The 21,227-nt window shown below is 42.0% G+C and overlaps 1 protein-coding gene across 5 annotated transcripts; it reads left to right on the forward strand.

The window, feature by feature from the left end:
- Positions 1 to 30: 30 nt before the first annotated feature.
- On the forward strand, positions 31 to 20,720 carry mia2 (MIA SH3 domain ER export factor 2). 5 transcript variants are annotated; one of them, XM_071471233.1, is made up of 28 exons: positions 31 to 440; positions 647 to 780; positions 1,813 to 1,899; positions 2,150 to 2,450; positions 7,638 to 7,880; positions 8,181 to 8,278; positions 10,748 to 10,879; positions 11,064 to 11,085; positions 11,253 to 11,341; positions 11,586 to 11,657; positions 12,294 to 12,404; positions 12,519 to 12,590; positions 12,712 to 12,816; positions 13,083 to 13,205; positions 14,075 to 14,263; positions 14,453 to 14,543; positions 14,751 to 14,818; positions 14,923 to 14,993; positions 15,102 to 15,203; positions 15,306 to 15,402; positions 15,686 to 15,753; positions 15,938 to 16,023; positions 16,126 to 16,239; positions 16,828 to 16,977; positions 18,166 to 18,339; positions 18,540 to 18,592; positions 19,154 to 19,331; positions 19,426 to 20,720. In XM_071471233.1, exons 1-28 carry the CDS (start codon positions 320 to 322, stop codon positions 19,653 to 19,655), a joined length of 3,381 nt encoding a protein of 1,126 aa, XP_071327334.1. In that variant the 5' UTR covers positions 31 to 319; the 3' UTR covers positions 19,656 to 20,720. The 5 variants fall into 5 exon arrangements, with proteins under 5 accessions (XP_071327334.1, XP_071327337.1, XP_071327335.1 ...); XM_071471236.1 differs by lacking the exon at positions 7,638 to 7,880; XM_071471234.1 differs by lacking the exons at positions 31 to 440; positions 647 to 780; positions 1,813 to 1,899; positions 2,150 to 2,450 and adding an exon at positions 6,296 to 7,508.
- Positions 20,721 to 21,227: the final 507 nt, after the last annotated feature.

Consider the following 21,227-nt stretch of genomic DNA (forward strand, 5'->3'; position numbering starts at 1 on the left):
TTTATCAGCCGCCGCGTTTGTTTATTCTTTTCGCAGTGAAATGTAAATTGCAGAATTTCTCCTCCGATATTAAACAGTGACATAAAAGCAAAACTGTTGACCAGTGATAAGATCATGTTTTGTACTGCAAGCAGCTCTTGGATGTTAATGATTATCCTCATGCTAGCCTTATATCTTATCTCAGCTCTCTCATTCACTACTGAGACTTCACGACAGCAACAGTTTAGAGGCAACGTCCACTTGCCAGCACAGCTGACCGGAGTCATTTCACCCCAATGTGGACTTTTTCTCCTGACACACTCCTGTTTAAACACCAACAATGGCTGTTTCACAGGGCTACAGATTCCTGCAGATTACAGGCATTGTGTTTGTGATTTTTCCTCACATAAATCTGGGATTGTTGTCTGACTACAAGATCTGTGGAGACTCAGAGTGTGAAAGTAAGTCCTAAAGCTACTAATAGACTTCTAGTTCATACTATACTATCATATATTTCGGCCTTTTCAGATTTCTAAGCTTTCTTAATAATGTGGGGTTTTTTTTCATTTAATCCACCAATCCATTTTTTTAAATTTCAATCACCTCTTTGTGTATGTGTCTCTGTGTGTTTGTGTGTATGTGCACACCTGTTTGTGTTGGTATGAAGGCCTGATGAGCAGGGTGCAGGCCGTCAGGGACCACCATGGCAAGGACTGCCGTTTCCTGAGCTTCAGACGAGGAGACACCATCTTTGTTTACCACAAACTGACTGGAAAGAGGGAAGACCTCTGGGCAGGCACAGTATGTCTGCTCTCTCCATCTGTTTGTCAGTCTGTCTCCCTCTATATAAAGAACAACCCTCTCAATTCAAGCAGTCCCCCATTCCAGGTTCTTCTTCTTGATTATAATACAGACAGTTCAGATAAGCACTGGTTGCCTGAGTCATGTTGATACTATAGCTTGTAACATTGTGCCTGATAAACACAAATACCTGTTAGAGGACTCCACTTCATTAATGACATAATAATCTACTATAAGAGACAGAATGAGTGAATAATTATAAACAGACCCAACATCACCACTACTGGTGCCTTTTATTTTAGCTTCACTTATGAACTATACTGCTTCTCAAAGACTTATTTAATTATTGATTAAGATAAAACAGGGACCCGCACAACACTGTTCCTCGAAGTTATTTCTGAACCTTGTTGATTTAACTAATGCACTGAAATCACCTAATACTGAGAGGTTTTTAGCCAAAGACTTATTGAGTGTGTATATACTGTATCTCCTGTAAGGTGGGAGCATTTACTGTGGACTGTGTTAACCACACATACATGTTAAATACACTTTAATTTGTATGGAATGAGTTTGATATACCATAAATAGACTTGTTGAAGACATGGAATTATCAGCAATTATCAATAATGTGGAAATATGGAACATCTTAGCACATTTCATCTTGTGTATTGACAATTGATAACTGCTGAGGAAATACAATAAGATTTTGAAATAACACAAATTAAAGTAAACGTCATTGAGTTCCAGTACAAACTCACCTTGTTTGTGGAAGATGACATATTTTGTGCATGAGTGGATTAAATGCAGTTATTTAATCCTAAGGTACAAACAGTAATAACCATCTTGTGTTGCATTGCGAGAGATCATTTCTGTTTATAATCTTATGCTGCATCACTCAGATATAAACTGAACTAAAAAACAGTGAATTTTTGTCTGTCTCTCATTTCCATTCTCCTTTCCATTCCTCCTGCTGTGGTCCCTCTATTGGCTTCAGTTGTGATCCTGTGCTGTTTTATCTCCTTTTGATTTCAGATTGACAAACAGTTTGGCTATTTCCCAAAGGATGCAGTAGAAGAGGAGCAGGTTTATGCGACTGTGGAGAAAGTAGTGGAAACACAGGTAAATGGGCTCTGATTTCACTCACAGCCTGTCAACAAAACATACTTTCTCATAATACATAATACATAATACCTAGGTGATAGTGAGTAAGTAGAAAGTAACATTAACATTTATTCTCACCGTCTCTGTCCCTTGCTGTCTTACAACTCATCAAAAAACTGCTGTACTACAATACAATAACAGTTACTAGTTGATTTTATGTTATATAAATGCCTCATTATTTAAGAGCCCATTTTCTCTCTCTATTCAGAAATCTGATTTCTTCTGTATGGATGAGTTTGGCTATCCTACTGACTCCAGTGATCTGGACAGTGACGATGAAAATGATAATCAGAAAATCCAAATCCAGGAGTCAGAATCCACCCAAACCATCCCTCATGTTGATGACACGAAAGCTGAAACGTCTGCAGATCCCTCTGCAGAATTTCCACTTTCAGCTCAGCAATCTGACGGCACAACAACAGGAGGAGATGAAAACAGAAACGCCGGTGATGCCTCTGCCGGGACACATGAAGAAGCACCAGAGAATCCTGCAGCTCCGAACAAACAAGGTGGGTCTCCCTCCTCTTCCTGGCTTGGTTCTTCAGTGACAGGATGGTTACATCTGGGAAAAGAGGATGAGTCTGGCAATTTGGCTGAAGAAGAGAAAGAAAAAGAGAGGGAAGAAACACAAGCCAAACCTTCTTTGACTTCATCTGTGACAGGATGGTTACATCTGGGAAAAGAGGAAGAGTCCAGCAATTCGGCTGAAGAGGAGAAAGAAGATGAGAGAAAGGAAACACAAGCCAAATCTTCCTTAACTTCATCTGTGACAGGATGGCTGGGGTTTGGAGGAGAAGGACAACCCGATGGTGCTGTGAAGAATGAGGACAATAAAGACATTAAAGAAACTCCTGATTCTTTCACTTCAACCATGACTGGATGGCTTGGCTTTGGAGGAGAGATGAAAACAGATTCTGGAAAAAACGAGCAAGAAATGGGGGAAGAAATTGAGCCACAAGTAAAATTCAGGAGCAGAAGGATGTCTCTGGACCTGGAGGGCAGCCAATTACATGAAGAAGAGAAGGAAGAGATGGGGACGTTGGAGTGGCTCGGAAGCGTACTGTCAGATAATGTCTTACCTGCTGATGCTGCATCTACAGCTGATGAAAAAGAAGCTTCTCCTCAGACCAAGTTAGAGGAAAAGTCTCTGGCTGTAGATGGAGTAATAGACGAGGGAAGATCTGCAGAAATGGAGGGTGAAGAACATCAGATGGCCAAATCAAGAGGAAATGAAGGTGAGGATAGTAACACAGAGCCAGGAGAGCAGGAAATTAAAACTGCAAGTGATAATGATCTGGAGTTTTCAACACAATCTGACATCAGTCGAGCGCCTGAGATCGGTTCTGTCGATTTAAATTCAGACTCGACTGGACAATCTGTAGGAAAGGCTGGAGATCAGCTGCAAAGCACCACAGGAAGTGGGGATAAGGAAGGAGCTGAAACTGCGTCCGATAAAACTGGGGCTAGTGGTGATGATCACCAAGGTGAGGGGGGCGATGAAGGCGCAGGTGTTCTTCACAGAGAAATTTCCACGACTCAGACTGATGAATCAGCAGAACAACGTCAAGGCAGTGGCGACGCAGATGAGGGCAGTGGAAAGAGCTTCTTATCACCAGGCACAGCTGAGGAGAGAAGTGAACCAGTCCACGCTCAGGATGAAAGTTTAACTGCTCACAGTGTAAAAACCAACGCTGACAATTCACATACGCTTGGTATGACTGATAATAACATAGAAACAGAGACACGTCATGGTGAGTTAAAGGAAGAAGAGAAAAGAGAGGAGGTGGAGGAGGTAAAAGAGGAGAAGAAGCAGGAGGTAGAGGAGTCAAAGGAAGAAGAGAAAAGAGAGGAGGTGGAGGAGGTAAAAGAGGAGAAGAAGCAGGAGGTAGAGGAGTCAAAGGAAGAAGAGAAAAGAGAGGAGGTGGAGGAGGTAAAAGAGGAGAAGAAGCAGGAGGTGGAGGAGTCAAAGGAAGAAGAGAAAAGAGAGGAGGTGGAGGAGGTAAAAGAGGAGAAGAAGCAGGAGGTAGAGGAGTCAAAGGAAGAAGAGAAAAGAGATACACTTGCTATGACTGGTAATGACATAGAAACAGGTCAGAAACATCATGGTGAGTTAGGAGGGGAGGGAGACGTTCAACCTGTTGAAGGCAGCTCTCAAGACACTGGACTGTTGCAGACGAGTAAAACAAGCACCGAAGGTTCAGAAGAGGACAGAGAAACACTTTCCTCCAGTGAGAGCACAAAACAGATGGGAAACAATGGAGATCAGGGGTCAGAGCCTCCACAGAGAGTCACAGAAGGTGGAGGTGATGCAGAAAAGAGAAACACAGAAAACAACCTCCAACAAGCTCAAAGTGAAAGAGAGGTTGTGACTGAAAGTGGCCTGAAGGCAGCAGCTGAGTCTGAGAGAGAAACTGGAGAGGATGAGGAGTCAAAGGATGAGGAGAAGCAGGAGAAGACAGAGGTGGAGCAAAATGAAAAACAAGGGGGATTCAAGGTGGAGGAAGAGATACAGCAAGAGGAGAAAAAACAGGAAATGCAGGAGGAAACACAGGGTGAGGCAGAGGTGTTACAGGAGAAGCAGCAAGGAGAGAGGGAGATACAAGAAGAGGGGAAGCAGGAAGAGGTGGAGGAGTTAAAGGAAGAAAAGAAAAAGGAGGAAGTAAAAGAAGAGATGAAGCATGAGGAGTTGGAGGGTTTAAAGGATGAAAAGAAAAAGGAGGCAGTGGAGGAGGTAAAAGAAGATAAACAGGAGGAGGCTGAGGAATTTAAGGAGGAAAAAAAGGAGAAGGTGGAGGAATTAAAAGTTGAGAAGAAGCAGGAGGAGGTGGAGATGTTAAAGCAAGAAGAGAAAAGAGGGGAGGTGGAGGAGGTCAAAGAGGAGGAGAAGCAGGAGGTGGAGGAGTCAAAGGAAGAAGAGAAAAGAGATACGCTTCCTATGACAGATAATGACGTAGAAACAGAGCCACATCATGGTGAGTTAGGAGGGGAGGGAGACGTTCAACCTGTTGAAGGCAGCTCTCAAGACACTGGACTGTTGCAGACGAGTAAAACAAGCACCGAGAGTCTGGATGAAAAAGGTTCAGAGGAGGACAGAGAAACACTTTCCTCCAGTGAGAGCACAAAACAGATGGGAAACAATGGAGATCAGGGGTCAGAGCCTCCACAGAGAGTCACAGAAGGTGGAGGTGATGCAGAAAAGAGAAACACAGAAAACAACCTCCAACAAGCTCAAAGTGAAAGAGAGGTTGTGACTGAAAGTGGCCTGAAGGCAGCAGCTGAGTCTGAGAGAGAAACTGGAGAGGATGAGGAGTCAAAAGAGGAGGAGAAGCAGGAGAAGACAGAGGTGGAGCAAAATGAAAAACAGGAGGGATTCAAGGTGGAGGAAGAGATACAGGAAGAGGAGAAAAAACAGGAAATGCAGGAGGAAACACAGGGTGAGGCAGAGGTGTTACAGGAGAAGCTGCAAGGAGAGAGGGAGATACAAGAAGAGGGGAAGCAGGAAGAGGTGGAGGAGGTAAAGGAAGAGAAGAGACAGGAGGAGTTAAAGGAGGTGGAGGAAATAAAGGAAGAGGAAAAGCAGGGGGAAACGGAGGAGATAAAAGAAAATGATAAATGGGAGGAGTTGGAGGGTTTAAAGGAAGAAAATAAAAAGGAGGAGTTGGAAAAGGTAAAAGAAGATAAGAAACAGGAGGAGGTTGCAGAGCTAAAGGAAGAAAAGAAACAGGAGGAGGTGGAGGAGTTAAAGGTTGAGAAGAAGCAGGAGGAGGTGGGGGGTTTGAAGGAAGAAGAGAAAAGAGGAAATGTGGAGGAGGTAAAAGAAGAGAAGAAACAGGAGGTGGAGGAGGCAAAAGAAGAGAAGAAGCAGGAGGGGGTGGAGGGGTTGAAGGAAGAAAAGGAGCAGAAGGAGGTGGGAGAGTTTAAGGAGGAAGGAAAGCAGGAGAAACAGGAGGAGTTAACAGAAGCAAAGGAAAAAGGTGAAGAAAAACAGGTGCAGTTGTCTCGTTTGGAGGAGCAGAACAATGTGAATGACATCAACAGGCCAGAGTCAGAGAGCAGTGAGAGAGAGACTGAAAAGACGCAGACAGAGGAAGAGGAGAGGGAGAAGAAAAAGCAGGAGACGGCAATAGAGGGCGAGGAAGAGAAGAATCAGGTTGAGGAAATGCAGCAGGTGAACGATGATGAGGATGACAGGAGGGACAAGGAGGAAGAGGAAAGCCTTAAATGTTTAAATGAGCTTTGTCTTCAAGCCACTGACAATGGGTCTGTGAGAGTCAGGGATGAAAATACCTTAGTGGAGGCAGGAGGTGGAGGGACGATCCAAACAGGAAATCAAAATGATCAAATATTACCTGAGGGAGCTGAGCTAGACGGAAAACAACCGGAGGAGGAAGGTTTTAAAGCTGACCACACAGGAGACGTCGATCTGCCACATGCAGGTGATGATGGGAAACATGGTCCAACTAATGAAATCTTCCTGGGTCAGACAGCTGAGAACAGAGAAGATGGTCAAGCGTATCCAGGTGAAACACAAAACGCTGACCTCTCTGATGACAAAGTGCTCCATCAGGGGAATAACACAAAGCCTGAAGACACTGAAACTAGCAGCACTGGGATTCCCACTGAGAAGAAACCAGAGCAAATACACTCTAATCATAAGACAGGCACTGAAGAGGACATTCATGTAACAAGGAATGATTCACAGATTAAGAATAATGATGATAATACAAGTGGTAATGAATCCAGGAGAGAGGGAGGATGGGAGCTCTCAGCTACTCCTGATGAGTCTGTTGACAGCCAGGCTGTGACATCTGAACAAACTGTGCCACATCCTACGGGGTCCTCTGACGGTCACAATGAAAGAACAGCTGGAGACGGAGGAGCTTTTGGTCTTTTCAAAAACGCCTTTAGCTTTTTCAGCCAAACACCTGTCTCAGAAGCAAAGGACTCCACTGATTCTGCCCTAAATTTGGACACTAAAACAGGTGAGACATCTCAGCCACTGGCTTCTCTGAGCCCTGAACAAGACCTGGACTCCACCACTGATCCAAGTCAGATTCATAAGCCAGATTTGCACACAGACCCTCCTGTCACGATGCCCACAGAGCAGCCACAACAATCTCCTTCCTCTGCCAAAATCCAGCCATCACCTCCATCCCATTTTCATCCCCAAACACTGTCTCCAAACACAGAAGCCCCCCTCCAAACAAAAACCGCCTCCAAGTACTACAAAAACCTGCCCTCCTATTTGAGTGTGGATGAGACGAACGTTTTGATAGAGCTCTTTGGGCGACACAAGCTGCAGTTTTTGGATTTCATGTTGGAAACCTCAGAAGCTGTGACCGAAGATCCGGATAATGATGAATCTATACTGTCAGATATAGAAAGACTTCTGCATCATCACAGGGAGACGCTGGAACCTTCCGGCAAGAAGCTCGCAGATGCACCACAGGAGGACAAGGAAAAGGCTAGAACGCTCATTGCTCTTCAGAAACTAGAGATGCTGATTACAAGAGTGAGGGAGACACTCAACACAGGAAAACCAGACACTAGTACTGAAAACCATCAAGGTATTTTGTCTGCGTTGCCTCAATGTTCATGGCCGATTATTAGTGATATTTAAAGTTAATTAATCTTTTAATTTTAGTGCGTTTGACTTGCATTTGTCTCAATCAAAATGCATGTGTTCCCTAATACAGCTGAGGCCCGCTGTGTCGGTGCATCCTGCTCAACTTCAATGAACACTGAGGAAGTGTCAAGTAAGATGGAGGATCCTTCTGTAGCCCAGGACAGCAACATCCAGACAGACAGACGGACAGACGTGAAGAACGATGGACAAAAGCGTGAGCACAGAGAAGTGAAGGATGAAAGAAGTGAAGAACAGAGTGTGCCCCCTGCATCCCATCCTCACAGTCCGCCAGGCTCACCACTGACACCAGAAGGTAGGCATGACTCAAGTATCCCTTAATCAAGATGGATTAAAAGTTGATTAAAAGATCTTAAGCAAGTACATACAAGAAGGAGTGCTACTTGACCTGCTGCATCCTCATCCCCCAACACAAAACCTGGAACCTTGTGGCATGGCTGGAATATCTATTTACAATAGTTCACACTATATCATATAATAAACATATATAATCACTGGGTTGACTTACAATAACGTTATATCACTAATATCATTTTGGCAAAGGGGGAAAGCTTAAATTCTGAACTTTGTTCTATCTATATCACTCTCATTCCAGGGGTAATGAAGCACATTCTGGACATTGTTCATCAAATCGCTGAAGAATCAACAGCTCATGTCACTGCAGTGAGGGAGTTCATATGGATTACTGTCCAGGTAGGAGTTATCAGCACTCATGGAAGCCAAACGTGAATTAAATCATCACTAAATCTAAGACATGCATATAACTTGTTTATCATAAAGCAATGATGGCAAATTATGAAATACTGTATTAGTGACAAAGGCTCCTTCAGTGAAATATTGGAATAGCAGAGCAGACATACACTATACATGTCCTGTATTTCCTTAATGTTTGCTGTCCACCAGTGTTACACACAGTGCACAGAGATATTCACTGTGTATTCCAGGGGGATGTTTAGATAGATAGATAGATAGATAGATAGATAGATAGATAGATAGATATGCAGCCTAAATCATCATTGCAACAAAGGATTTTGTGTCTTAAATCCCAATAAAGCTACTCATTTTGAATTTCCTCAAGGGGTTAATAAAGCATTTTATCTATCTATCAATGCAAATCATCTCGGTTTCTCTCCCCAAAAGTTTAATGAACACTAGAGCCTTCAGAGATCCTTCAGTATTCAGTCAAAAGGATCTATCAGGTCCTACTGCACAGGTCCCATCGAATCTTCACTGTACAAAGGAACATCTGTTCTTCAAGTGTGTACAAACAGTGAGGTCCTGGTTCTTTAAGACACTGCACTTGTGACATGATCTGACTCTCCCTCTGGCATTCAGCTTTGCCTGCGTCTCAGCTGTCAGGCTGGCTTGACTCCGTCAACATCACTCACATTCCTTAGTGCTGGTCGGTCTATTACACACGTTGAGCCAAGTTTGAATCATCAAGGCGAATTGTTTCAAATATTTCATAGGGTTACTAAATATCTAGTATCAGATGGACGAGAATGAAGCCAGTTCGGTGAGTACAGCCTTTAGGAGTACTGGGTGAATACCATGGGTCAGACCGAGTCAAGTCCTCACCTGTGTCATACTTGTGATTAGCTTGTGGTTGTAACTCAAAGCAGGTGACACATGAGCATACGCTTTTCGAGAGAGAAGAGTTTTGTGTAAAGACATTATGTGTTCAGTTTAAGATGATTATACAAGTTACGAAGAAGTCATTAAAAACAATATAGAGAATACAATAGTTATCTATTTAACACCTGTTTCTAGTGGTGTCACTTCGAAAGCGCTCCGACGTGCCAGTGTGGCATTTTACAATTGGTGACGTTGCGAATGTACCATTTGCACCAACGGGGTATAATATCATATACATGAACTTATACGAGCACATAATGGTGTTCATGTGTCGTGCTATTCTCTCTATATATTATAGTCCTCGTATTTTACTTTTATAGAACAATTATATTCTGTTAGAGTTGTTACAAGGTATTTTCAGAGAAATTTCATTTTCTATCCCCCCTACGACGTACCACACGACGTGGTCTACTCTTGAGCGTCAGTTGTTGTGAATAGGATGTGAAATCGCCGCTAGCCCGGTTGACGGCACTGGTGATTGTCCCTAATGTCGGTAAAAAATAAAATTATAACTAAACTATCAGCCAAATGAAATAATTCGGACATGGCGGCACATCCGGCAAGTGACCAGTTGGCCAGCAAAGCGGTCGACTTCCAGGCGACGGCGGAGGCTTACTACAGTATCGCCGTGGAGAAAGTGAAGGATGTACGTTATGTGGCAGGTTTCGTTAGCATTTCCCAACTAGCATTCACAGCTGAAACAACGTAACGGGCTGTCATGCAGTCGCTACGTCTTGTAATTTTGTACGCCTCGTTTTTCACTACATGTGTGTCCTACCAATGCTGCCAACCACCTGTCAAGACTATTTCGATATTTTATATTGTTTTTCCAAATGTATTTGTAATTGTTCACAGATAGCTAGTCTGAAGTTAACTAGCTAATGATAGTAACATTAGTTCCTCTTATAAAGTGTTATGCTGCTTTTCTGCTGTTTCTCAATCTTTTAGCTAAAATATGGCAAGTGTTTATTAATTTCCCCTGTAGCAAATAAATACGCTACTGGAATTTCTCTTCTACAAACTCGTTCTTATAACAGCTCGGTAGTAAACTGTCAAGGCGGAAAATGCTTGGTATATTAACAGACATTGTTTATCTCACAACTACTGGAAGGTGAACTGAGAAAGTTGTTTTGGCCCGCATAAAATTTAAGAAGCATAATCCTACCTTAATGGAGAAAGTTGTTTCAGATGTTTAATGGCAAAACTTATCCTCTCTGACTGACAAGTGAAAATAAGTGGCATGAATCCAACTCTGATGTTTAAAGTATTCTCTGAAAAAGGGATTTAAACCTTAATTGGAATAGTGCAATTTAAGATGTACTGAGTAGAAATGGTTTGCAGGGCAGTCATGCAACAGTAAAATGCTGATCCTAATGTCCACAATGAGTATACCACTGTACACAGTCTACTGAGATGAAAAGGAGTCACCTTGTGTTCCTATATTAAAGAGAATCAAACATCATCTCAATTCAAAGATGTCCATCAAAACCAGCTCCTATAATAAACCACTTTCTACTCTTCGTTCAGGTCGTATCGTCGCTGCCTGATGACATCAGACCTGGGCCAGACCTGTACGGGGTGCCATGGGAACCAGTCATCATTACCAGTCTGGTGGGGTTGGTGACAATGCTGTTGTTCACCTGTAGATGTTATAGCTCTGTGAGTACATTTCTATTTATTATTTAACACATCAACGTCACAAAGATTTCAAATGTGCACAGTTAAGTTGTAGTGATACTGTCGTTTCAAACACAAAAGGCCACACCTGTTCAGCCCATATAACAACCCATCAGTCCCCTTACTGACATCCTGTTCGTTATCATTTCCTTCTTTTTTTTAACAGGTCAAAAGCAGAATGTATCGAAGTAAGTTCTCTGTTATGACTCAACAGAAGTAAAACTAATACATCACTTATCAATGCTGATTTAATCTTTCTCTGATCTCCATATATTAACTCGTGAATCAGTTATAATGTAGAAACAATAATATCAATAAAATAATTTGAATTTGTTTTGCATTCCCTGTTTGTCAGGTAAAGAGCGGTGGATGGCTGAACAGGTTGCACAGTTGCTGGATGAGAAGTGTAAAGTCCTTGAGACTCTCAGTAAATGTCAACAAGAGGTAGGTACTGGTGTCAATGCTTACTGACTGCTGCCTAAAGACAGGACCTGTTTCACATACAGCAGAGGCCAGATAGCTATGTTTTCATTTCTTTGGCTTAAAAAATAACAGCTCTCTTAGTATAAATTAATAGGACTTGTTCATGTACATTATTTGAAATCCTGAAGAAAAATTTTTGTTGTGGTGATCATGAGTCTTGCCAACATTTAATCTGATATATTTCTCAATTATGTCATATTTGTAGTATGATGACTTGGAGAACTCACTGAGGGACAGTGGTGTCTTGGCCCAAACTCAGAAGACGGAACAATTGGAGGTAAGGCAGAGAGAAATAAGAATTACAGGGAGATAAAGAAATGTGGAACATGTAAATATCATGTAACAGTGGGAAATGTATTTATTTTTAATCTTTTTAAACAAAACTTAAGGAGCAAGCACTGGGATCTGTGCACAATGTAAACAGAGCCCAGTTAAGTTTAACTTCAGTTCATTTTTTACATTACAGGGCCGACACACCAATTCATCTGACATGTCTAATAAACGTAACACACATAATCATCCTTTTTGTTATTGTGTACCAATACACACCTGACAAGCAATGCTGTAAACAACCATGATCAGGATGATACAAACAGTTAAGTTGTAGTTTGTTTTAGAAGTTTGTTTAACTGCAGTCTAAATGTTGTTCATAAAATGTGACTTAATTCAGTCATTTTTGTAATCCTTGGAATATTTTAAACATGCCTCCCGGCACAACTACAAACTGTATTATAATCAATATTATCGTGTCTGTATTTTTGCTGATAGTGCCATCGTGAAGCCACATGTAGACAAAAGGTCAATTTCAAAACTTGAGCTGCTTTGGCACTGGTCTGAAGTGTCTTCAGACCAGTGACTCCTGTTCTCCTTTGAAGGTGTTTCTTGAGCACATTTAGTTTTCTTGCTCTTCCAGGTCAAAGCCAGACAGTTGGAACATGCTAAAAATGGGCTTGACAGGGATCTTGAACAACTGAAGGATCAGTTGGACCAGCAGAAAGAACACAGGATAGAGCAAGAAAGGAGGGTAGGAGCACACACTCCACTGTCAACAATACCAAACTGTGAAAGTCTATGAACTGTGTTAACTGAAAATCTGGGGCATAGTGTGATCAAGCGGATTATTTGTCTATCCCTCCAGATAACAGAGCTTGAAGAGAGCATGAAAACATTTGAAGAAGAAACCAAAGACCTCCAGTCACAGGAAGAGCAGGTGCAGTCACCATCACTCTCCTGCTTTCTGTCCTTACCTGTCCTCTCTGTCCTTCCCCATCACCTGCTTCTTCAGTTCCTCTTTTTACCTCTCTAACAGCTGTATGCTTGTCTGTCTTTAGGCACAAACCACTCTTAAAGTGTACAGTATGAACAGTGACAGGCTACAGAGGAACCTGGAAACAGCTGGAGAGGAGAATACACTGCTACAGGAGAGCAACGCTCAGGTAGGATTTTGTACACACACACACACACATACACACACACAACTGTGTATGATATACGGTGGGGTTTTGCATGTGCATGACTGAAATGAAAGATTTAATCATGCTAGATTTAAATGTGCTAGATTCATGGATTTCTATGTGAAATCTGAAATGTTGGAATAATATTTATTCTTGACATATTTTTCTTTGTCCGTCCCCTTTCTGTTTGTGTTCCACCTTGTTCCTTGCACCATCTTTTCATCTCTCTGCCTGTCTCCTCTCTACAGTTGAGGCAGCAGGTGGAGGGATGGGCAGAAAGAGTGAGTGAGTTGGAGGCGGAGATGCGGAGGTGTGAGGTTGCCCACAGTGGGATGCAGCAGGACGTGGCCAATAAGGATGAGCGTATAATGGTATGGTTGGCTCTAGAATTAATTATAGTATAAAGTAGTTAGTTACTGCATATTGTCTTGGGTTTCTAATTAAAACTGTGTTTCAAATAGGCCTGGGCAATAAAATGATAGTGATGTGTGCACTTCATCAATAGCAATATAAAATTGTTTGATAGAAAGTCCAAAAGATTCACGGTTACATGAACAAGCCCAAAGCATGCTCTCTGCTCAGCTCATAAACAGCCTATCATAGGTCCTCATAATGGAGCGAGTGACAAACAGCCAATCATTTAGCAGATGTGTTGTAAAGAAAAAGAAAGTGAGTGTAGCTGGTGACAGTGGTGAGGAAATTGTTAACTAAAAGGACAGGTCAGCTCGCCAGTGTGGCAGTTTTTTTGCATTCTTTATATCTGACCATTATCAGGACACTGGTGTGCGTAAATTGTAGTAAAACTGTCCCGACCAAGAGTGGAAACACAACAAACTTATTTTATCACCGTAGCTGCTTCCATGCTTTTGATTACACAAACTGTCGTCTGTCACGCCCTCATCTGCTATTCTCAAGGAACAACCTACAGACAGTCCATGATAGAGAAGTCCTCCACAGCAAAACCTCAAAATGTTACAAGGACATAACTCATGCAGTAGTCTACTACTTTTTCTCCTGGTCTTTAAAAACAAGTTATTAATCATTATTTCAGATATCATGTGATATGAAAACATTTTTGTCCATATTGCCCAGCCCTAGTTTCAAATCATGGGCTTATCTTGGGAACTACTACAGAAGAAGAAGATAGTATCTGTGGTTAAAGGACTTGGGTGTATTACTTGTTATGATTTTTTTTTTTTATGAGAAAGATGGGTGACACCAAATACTTATGTGCCTGCAGGCCTTGACGGACCGCCTGCTGAGGATGAAAGGTTGGGACTCGGATCTGGAGAACGAGGAAGGTGAGGAAGGAGCAGAGAAGGAAACGTCCAATGGGGCACCAGGAAAAGAAGAGGAGAATGGAGGAGGGGATGTAACAGACACACAAGGCCATCTCCAGAAAGTCCAGAAACTCATTTATGCTGCTAAGGTATGTGATGACAATGGATAAAGACATACTGCATTTGATATAGGGCTGGTTGATAAGAATGCTTCATATGGGACAATATTTTAAAAGGTGTTTGGAAGCTTTCCAGTGAACTCCAAGCTGGACAGACTCAGCTTAAACATTTATATACAATATACTGTGCACCTGCTAATTTTCTGTCTTTGTGTGTAGCTGAATGCAGACCTCAAATCAGTAGATGAAGACAAGGACAGAGTATTTGCCAAACTCAATAATGAAGTCAAGGCAAAAGAGGACCTGCGAGGTGAGTCAACATAACACTGATGTCTGTCTTACTAAGGTTCTCATTAAGTTGTCTGAGAGAGAACAAGTCAAACAAAGTGGGGTGATAATTTACATGGGCCACAATAATATGAGTAATTTGTCATGTATGAACATATGTTTCTTAGAGGTACAAAAAATGTTTGTTACATCTGTGTGCCGGTGTGCATGTGTTTGTTTTTCCCTTAAGTGAGCATTAAGGAGCTGGAGAATGAGAAGTTATCCCTGCAGTCCGATGCTGAGCACTATGGTGATCAGGTAGTGGACCTCAACTGTTCATTAGTGTGATTTTGTATCATAATGTCATACTATATTAATTTGCACTTGAACTAAAAGTTTGTATTGTGCTCACATGTGCTCAGGTCCAACGGTTACAACAGAAGCTCCAGATCATGACAGAAATGTACCAGGAAAATGAACTCAAGCTGCACAGGTATAGACACACGGGAAAAGACCCATGTATGGATAGGTTTTAGTCCCGTCGTAGAAGTTAAATCATTTAGAAAATCTAATGAGGATGCTGATGAACGTGTGTTTGCAGACTGCTGACAGTGGAGGAGAAGGAGCGCCTGCAGAAAGAAGAGAAGTTAAATAAAGCAGACAAAAACATTGCATTGGCCATGGAAGAGCTCAACAACTACAGGTAGTTGCTTCTGCCAACTCTTACCAAACATATTAACAGTATGTAATGTCATCAAGTCCTCCACACATACAGCCTCACATTTATATCATTGTGTTTCTTCAGGCAACGAGCTGAAGAGATGGAGGAGGAGCTGGAGAAAACCACTCAGTCTTACCAGACCCAAATATCAGCGCATGAGAAGAAGGCTCACAATAACTGGGTTAGTACAACTCCACCTTAAACCACATGCTGAGATCACATCATCAGATTAGTCATGTTAATCAACATTGGTATCAAACGTATGTTTCCACATTTCCTGTCTGTCACTGCAGCACACACAGACACACTGTGGTGGTGTATCTGTGACTTTCTCTTAAGCTATAATGTAATGAATGCTGTATTAAAACTACTTTAATGGTGTATTTAAGCAGACTGATCCTCACTGTATCTGTATCTGTGTATGAATGTTTAGCCACGTTACTGATCTTGGCCTAATTCTTTAGCTTGCAGCCCGAGCAGCAGACAGAGAACTAACAGACATCAGGAGAGAGAACGCCCTCCTAAGACAGAAGTAAGCAGAACATATATCCTCTTTTTGTTTGTTGCTCAATTCCAATAAAATGCTATATTCTGAGATCTTTTCATCTCTCTTCTAAAATGACCTTCATGTTTTCATATATTTTATGCGATACAGAACATAGACAGGTCCCAAAAGTGTTTTGTTATATGCTGACTTTAGGTGTGTTTGTTTACAGGCTGACAGACACACAGTTTAAACTAGACGCCCTTGACAAAGATCCCTACGCCTTGGACAGTCTGGCTAGACCGTTGCCTTTCAGAGGTGAGCACAGACACACACATGCACGCATGCACACATTTACATTCACACAACAAGCGTCATGCATTACCTTGACTTTGCACTCAAACTCTCCTGTACCTCCAGCTGAGAGGTCACCGTATGGCCCGTCTCCTCTGGGTCGACCAGCATCTGAGACCAGAGCTTTTCTGTCTCCTCCTACATTAATGGATGGACCACCTGCTAGATTATCTCCTCGAGGTACACACACACACAAACAGGCACACAAAACAATACACATTAATATACAATCACCTACATCTATACACAAAACCAAAAAAGACAGTGATATTGATCCATATAAACAACCACTGTAGGCTTTTCTGATAAAAAAAAAAAAAATTAGATAGACACATGCAGCATGTCATAGATAACCAGCTGGCTGCAGCATGATAAAATGTACATGCTGAAGCATCTGTAGAAGCATGGTCTGTATGGTGGCATGCTGTTGGCACTTTGCAGAGTCCATGGGGAAAAGTTCATTGAGTATATGACAGTGGTTTGTGGTTTGTCTTTAATCTTCTCAGTTCATTCTGACATGATGCTCTTATTTTTTCCCTTTTTCTCTCTTGCACTCACACTCATTCTGGCCTAATTGTCTTCACTATCTGATATTTTGTGATTGGGCTCTTGGTTCTACTTGTTCCCTTCCCTCTTTGTTTCCTTCTGTCCCTCTCCGTCTGTCTCTCTCTCTCTCTCTCTCTCATGCTCATCAACATCTTCAATCGTCTCTGCTCTCCTCCCTCTTTCCCCTGTACTGTCTCTTTCCCCTGGTCCTGTCATCAACAGTGGGTCGTGGCCCCATGGAGCCCCCAGGTGGCCAAGGGGAGATGGAGCGGAGTGGAGGTCCTCATTCAGACAGTGGTTCAATCTCTCCTACATGGGAGAGAGATCGCAGGGGACCCCTGCCAGGGCCTCCTGGGCCCCTAGGACCTCCAGGTGTGTGTATATGTAAGAAAAAAAATCTGAATTTGTAGTTGATGCCCACAGAGCTGGACCAATCCTGACCTGCCTTATGTGGGTGATGATTTAGATCTTATTTAACAAACAGAAATGAGTGTATTTCCTCAGCTTGATGCAAAACTAAGCAGGTAAGTGATCAAGAGCATTTTACAAGCAGTTTTTCTTAAATTTCTAAATAACTCTAAAGTCTCTACCTCTAAAGACCTGTTACTTTGTTTATGGTATTTTTAGTGCTTTATTTCTTTGTTTTATCGTGGTTCTGTGTTTTGGGAAAATGTAGTTCTTTGAAGGTGACCTAAATAAAAAATGCACTGTGCTGACAACACTGGCTCTATTCTGCTGAGAATCAGCCCTCAACAAGGATCCTTTATTTATTTAAGGCTTCACTTTCAGGGTTAGGAACTGGAAGAGATATGTGGATGTGGCACCGCTAGATTTCTGTTGTGTCATAAATTGTTCATTGATTAATTGATACATTACTTATACGTGTTTAAAAATGCACAATTTGCATCTTGATTTTATTGCTGCCTAATATGACATATGGTCTGAAGTGTCTGGACACGGTTTTGAGAACCTTGAAGGTCTTTTTTACAGAACAGATTTTGACTTGCTGCAGTCAATGCACAGGTGTAGCTAGTAACATTAATTGTGGCTCTGTTGCTATGACAGCGAGCCAACATGCACAGCACCAGGTCCTGGACCTAGAGGAGCTGAAATGGAATGCAGCCATCATTAAGGTTATTAGTTGCACCTGCATTCGGCTAGCTGACAGTCAAGGTCATATAATGTGCATGTGAATGCTAGATGCATGTTGACAGTGCATGTGAATCGTGTTTAAAGCATTTTGAGTTTTGACATTGGAAACTACAGATGTCTGTGAAGCTCTGTGATAAAGATGTTTCATATCATGTGTCACATGATCCTGACATAGAAGGTAACACCTGAAAACACAGTTTATTAACACAACTTCAGAGACTCACACTTTACACCCAGTGTCCACAATGTCCCTCTTTAGTTATTCATAACTTGTGAAACCCCCCAAAATATCAATGTGACATTTGTTTGACTTATTGACAGCTTTTTGCTGAGCTGTTTATATAATATTAATAAATCCTCACATATCTTGGTGGTTTCTTTCTCTCTCACTTTCTGTCACTCTCTTAGGCTATATGTTTCCAGAACCAGGAGGTCCAATGTACAGGAGACCTGCACCTCCTCCAGGAGCTCTGGGTCTTTTGCCTCCTCCTGGCTCCCTCCCACCTGGTCCTCCTCTTCCCCATCCTCGGGTTTTCCCACCTGCTGGCCCACCAGGACCTCCCCACCCTGCAGACATGACAGGTGAGTCACTGGAAACTGTGCAACAGCTTGTTATTGCTTCATTATGTTTCCATCAGTAACTTTTGGATGGTTGTCTTCCTAAATCTATTTATTTGCTCTTTGACACACAAAATATAAAAACTGAATAGAAGCGTGCGACTACACCTTCACATGAACTAGATCAGAGTCAAAACTGCCACTAAATGTGTTTGTCAATGCAGATGGTGCATACAGAGAAAACAGCCTCGGATCTGGTGAACAGGAACACAGAGAGGTAAGACAATATTACAAACCATAATGTAGACAGTAATCAAACAAGTAATAAGTAGTACATACTGCTGAGAAGCTAAGTGAACAATAATAATGATTGAAAAAAACTGCTACATTCACAGTTGTGTCTTTCTATGAGGGAATCACATCTTCCAAGCAGCTACCTTTAATCTACTGAGCATAAACCCATAGCATGTCTTGCATTAATATTTAATATTCTAAATCTGGAGATTCATGTTATGAGTCATTTGGCTAGTTTGTAAAATTATGAAGATTCCTGCAACAATTCCAGATAATGCATAATACAGTTGTCTCCATAGGACATAAATACACCATCTTTTTACAGAGCGCTAGTATCATGTATGCTGTTACAATGCCACTGGTTCCAATATATAGGCTATATAGCACTGACAGCAGACGTCAATAATGAAGTGCATCTCTGTACACACTTTGATAATGTAACATTTGGTGGATTTTGATCCATCTCTCCCTGGAATGAATAAGAATAGTGTTTGTTGCGATACCTGAGCACTGGAGCCTGTGTAACATTTACCTGTATCACCAGTCTGGACCGGGTGATCGAAGGACTCCCCCTGAGGCAGATCCAAGGATGGGGGGCCCACCCCCTCCTGGACCCCCCATGGGCCCCATGGATGGTCCCTTTCCTCGTAGAGCTCCCTATGGACCCCCACCTCCTGATTTCTACCCTCCCAGGGGACCGGGGGGCCCTCCCATGATGCCTAGTAAGCAGTCGCAGCCATCTTCACAGGATGTAACATCTTATCTCCAGATTTCAGTCACGCAAACTTAACTCTGTGTTTCCTGCTTTGCCTCCAGTGTGGGCCCCTCCACCACCAGGAATGATGTTCCCTCCTCGTTTCCCTCCCGGTGGACCTCCTCTTCCTCCAGCTCCTCATCCTCACTATGCTCCCACCATGCGGCCTCTTCCACCCGACAGCCACCCACCTCCCTCCATGGGTCCTCCTCCTCCTCAGCAGTCCCTGCCCTCCCCACCACAAAGTCAGTCACCAGAGGAGCGCAGACCCTCACCCGAAGACGCCATTTGATCCTGACCAAGTTTCTACTTGAGCTGTGAGACGATGCATTTCTGGTTCAAATTTAACTCAGTGGGAGATGGATGGAGGGCAGGTTGCTTCTGTCCTCTAATTTCTGTAACATCTATTTATTAACCAGGACATATTTAATGAATACTGTTAGCAGACAGGAAACATCAGGCTTTCTTAGCCTGTTTTGTTGCTGTCTGTCTTTCTCCTCCTGTCACGCCCTTGTTTCTCTTTTTCCTCTCTTTGCTATTCCCACTCTCTGCTCCATCATCATCCAGCTACTGTCAGGTAGTTCCTGCTGTTGTGGAGTCATGGTAACAGCAGGCAGCGTAATCTGTACCTGTGTGTGGGGATGTTGCCACGTGAACCAGAAACTTGCTTGTGAGCTTGATAATGCAGGAAAGGTTTTTAATGCGGCTTAGGTTGAAATGTGTGCATGTAGAAATTCTGTATGTGGTGGAGAATGGAGTATTTACATATGAAATCATTTCATCCCAATGACACAGACAGAGAAATCTAAATAATCATGAGCTATCAAGGAGAAAACGCATCTTCAATTATTTTGTTATACCAACACTCCTGCCATCATAAATTAAAAAAAATAGCCACTTAGCATCTGCGTCATTGTTGACCTAGATTCAGCTGCACTTAAATCAGATCACAGCCGGATTTGGTTTTAGTGTAGTTGTTTTCTCTCTGGCTGAACTGAGTAAATCTTAAGGTCTTCTGCATATTCCCCTGAGGTTAAATGAGACAGTTTTATTAGTATATAATTAAAAAGCATATTGTAATTTCCCTGCAGGATGTGGAGGACTCAGAGCAGCAGGTAAACAGTGCTTTCGATCTTGTTACGACGACTTACATATGACCCATGCTTGAAAAGACTGGCTTATAGAAGAAACTTGATGAACTTTTGTTTAAGTTGTGACTCATCCTGACAGTCACAGATTTCTGAATAAAATGGACTGAGTGGAAGAGAGGCTGCCTTCAGAGCCAGAAAGATAACACCTATGTGAATTTTGTAAAAAGTGATTATTAATAGATGAATAAAGACTGTCAAATTGTCAATGTCTCCATATTTCACTAATGTCTTGTATTAATGTTCAGTGCCATGACAAAGAAAACATTGGAATGTAATTAGAAAATTGATCAGTGTTTTGTATAATACTCTGCATAGACATGCAGTGGACATACTCAAATTATGTTAAATCAGTAACCTTTCAGTATTCAATATGCGTTTTAGACATTTACAACATGTTTCTTTGAAAGTAAACAGAAAAATCAAGAAGTAAATGCAAGAGCGAAGTTTAAATTACAAGACTAACCTTTTTCATTTCACATGTTACTTCAGGTAAACAGTAATATATCAAAACGTGTGGATGAGGGTGAATTCATTCAGATGTTATTCAAGAATGGTGTGGACCTCTACTAGTTTCTAATGCCGCAGAAGAAAAATAAGACATTGCTTAACTTTTTTTTTTTTTCACTCCAGTTTCCAAATAGCACTGAAGACTGCACATTTTATCTTCATCACATCTCTGGTAAAGAAATGCTAGAATTTACCATGATATACTG

The sequence above is a fragment of the Trachinotus anak genome, unplaced genomic scaffold, assembly GCF_046630095.1.
Source record: "Trachinotus anak isolate AG129_WGS33_773 ecotype Australia unplaced genomic scaffold, CSIRO_AGI_Tana_v1 ptg000033l, whole genome shotgun sequence".
NCBI lineage: Eukaryota > Metazoa > Chordata > Actinopteri > Carangiformes > Carangidae > Trachinotus > Trachinotus anak.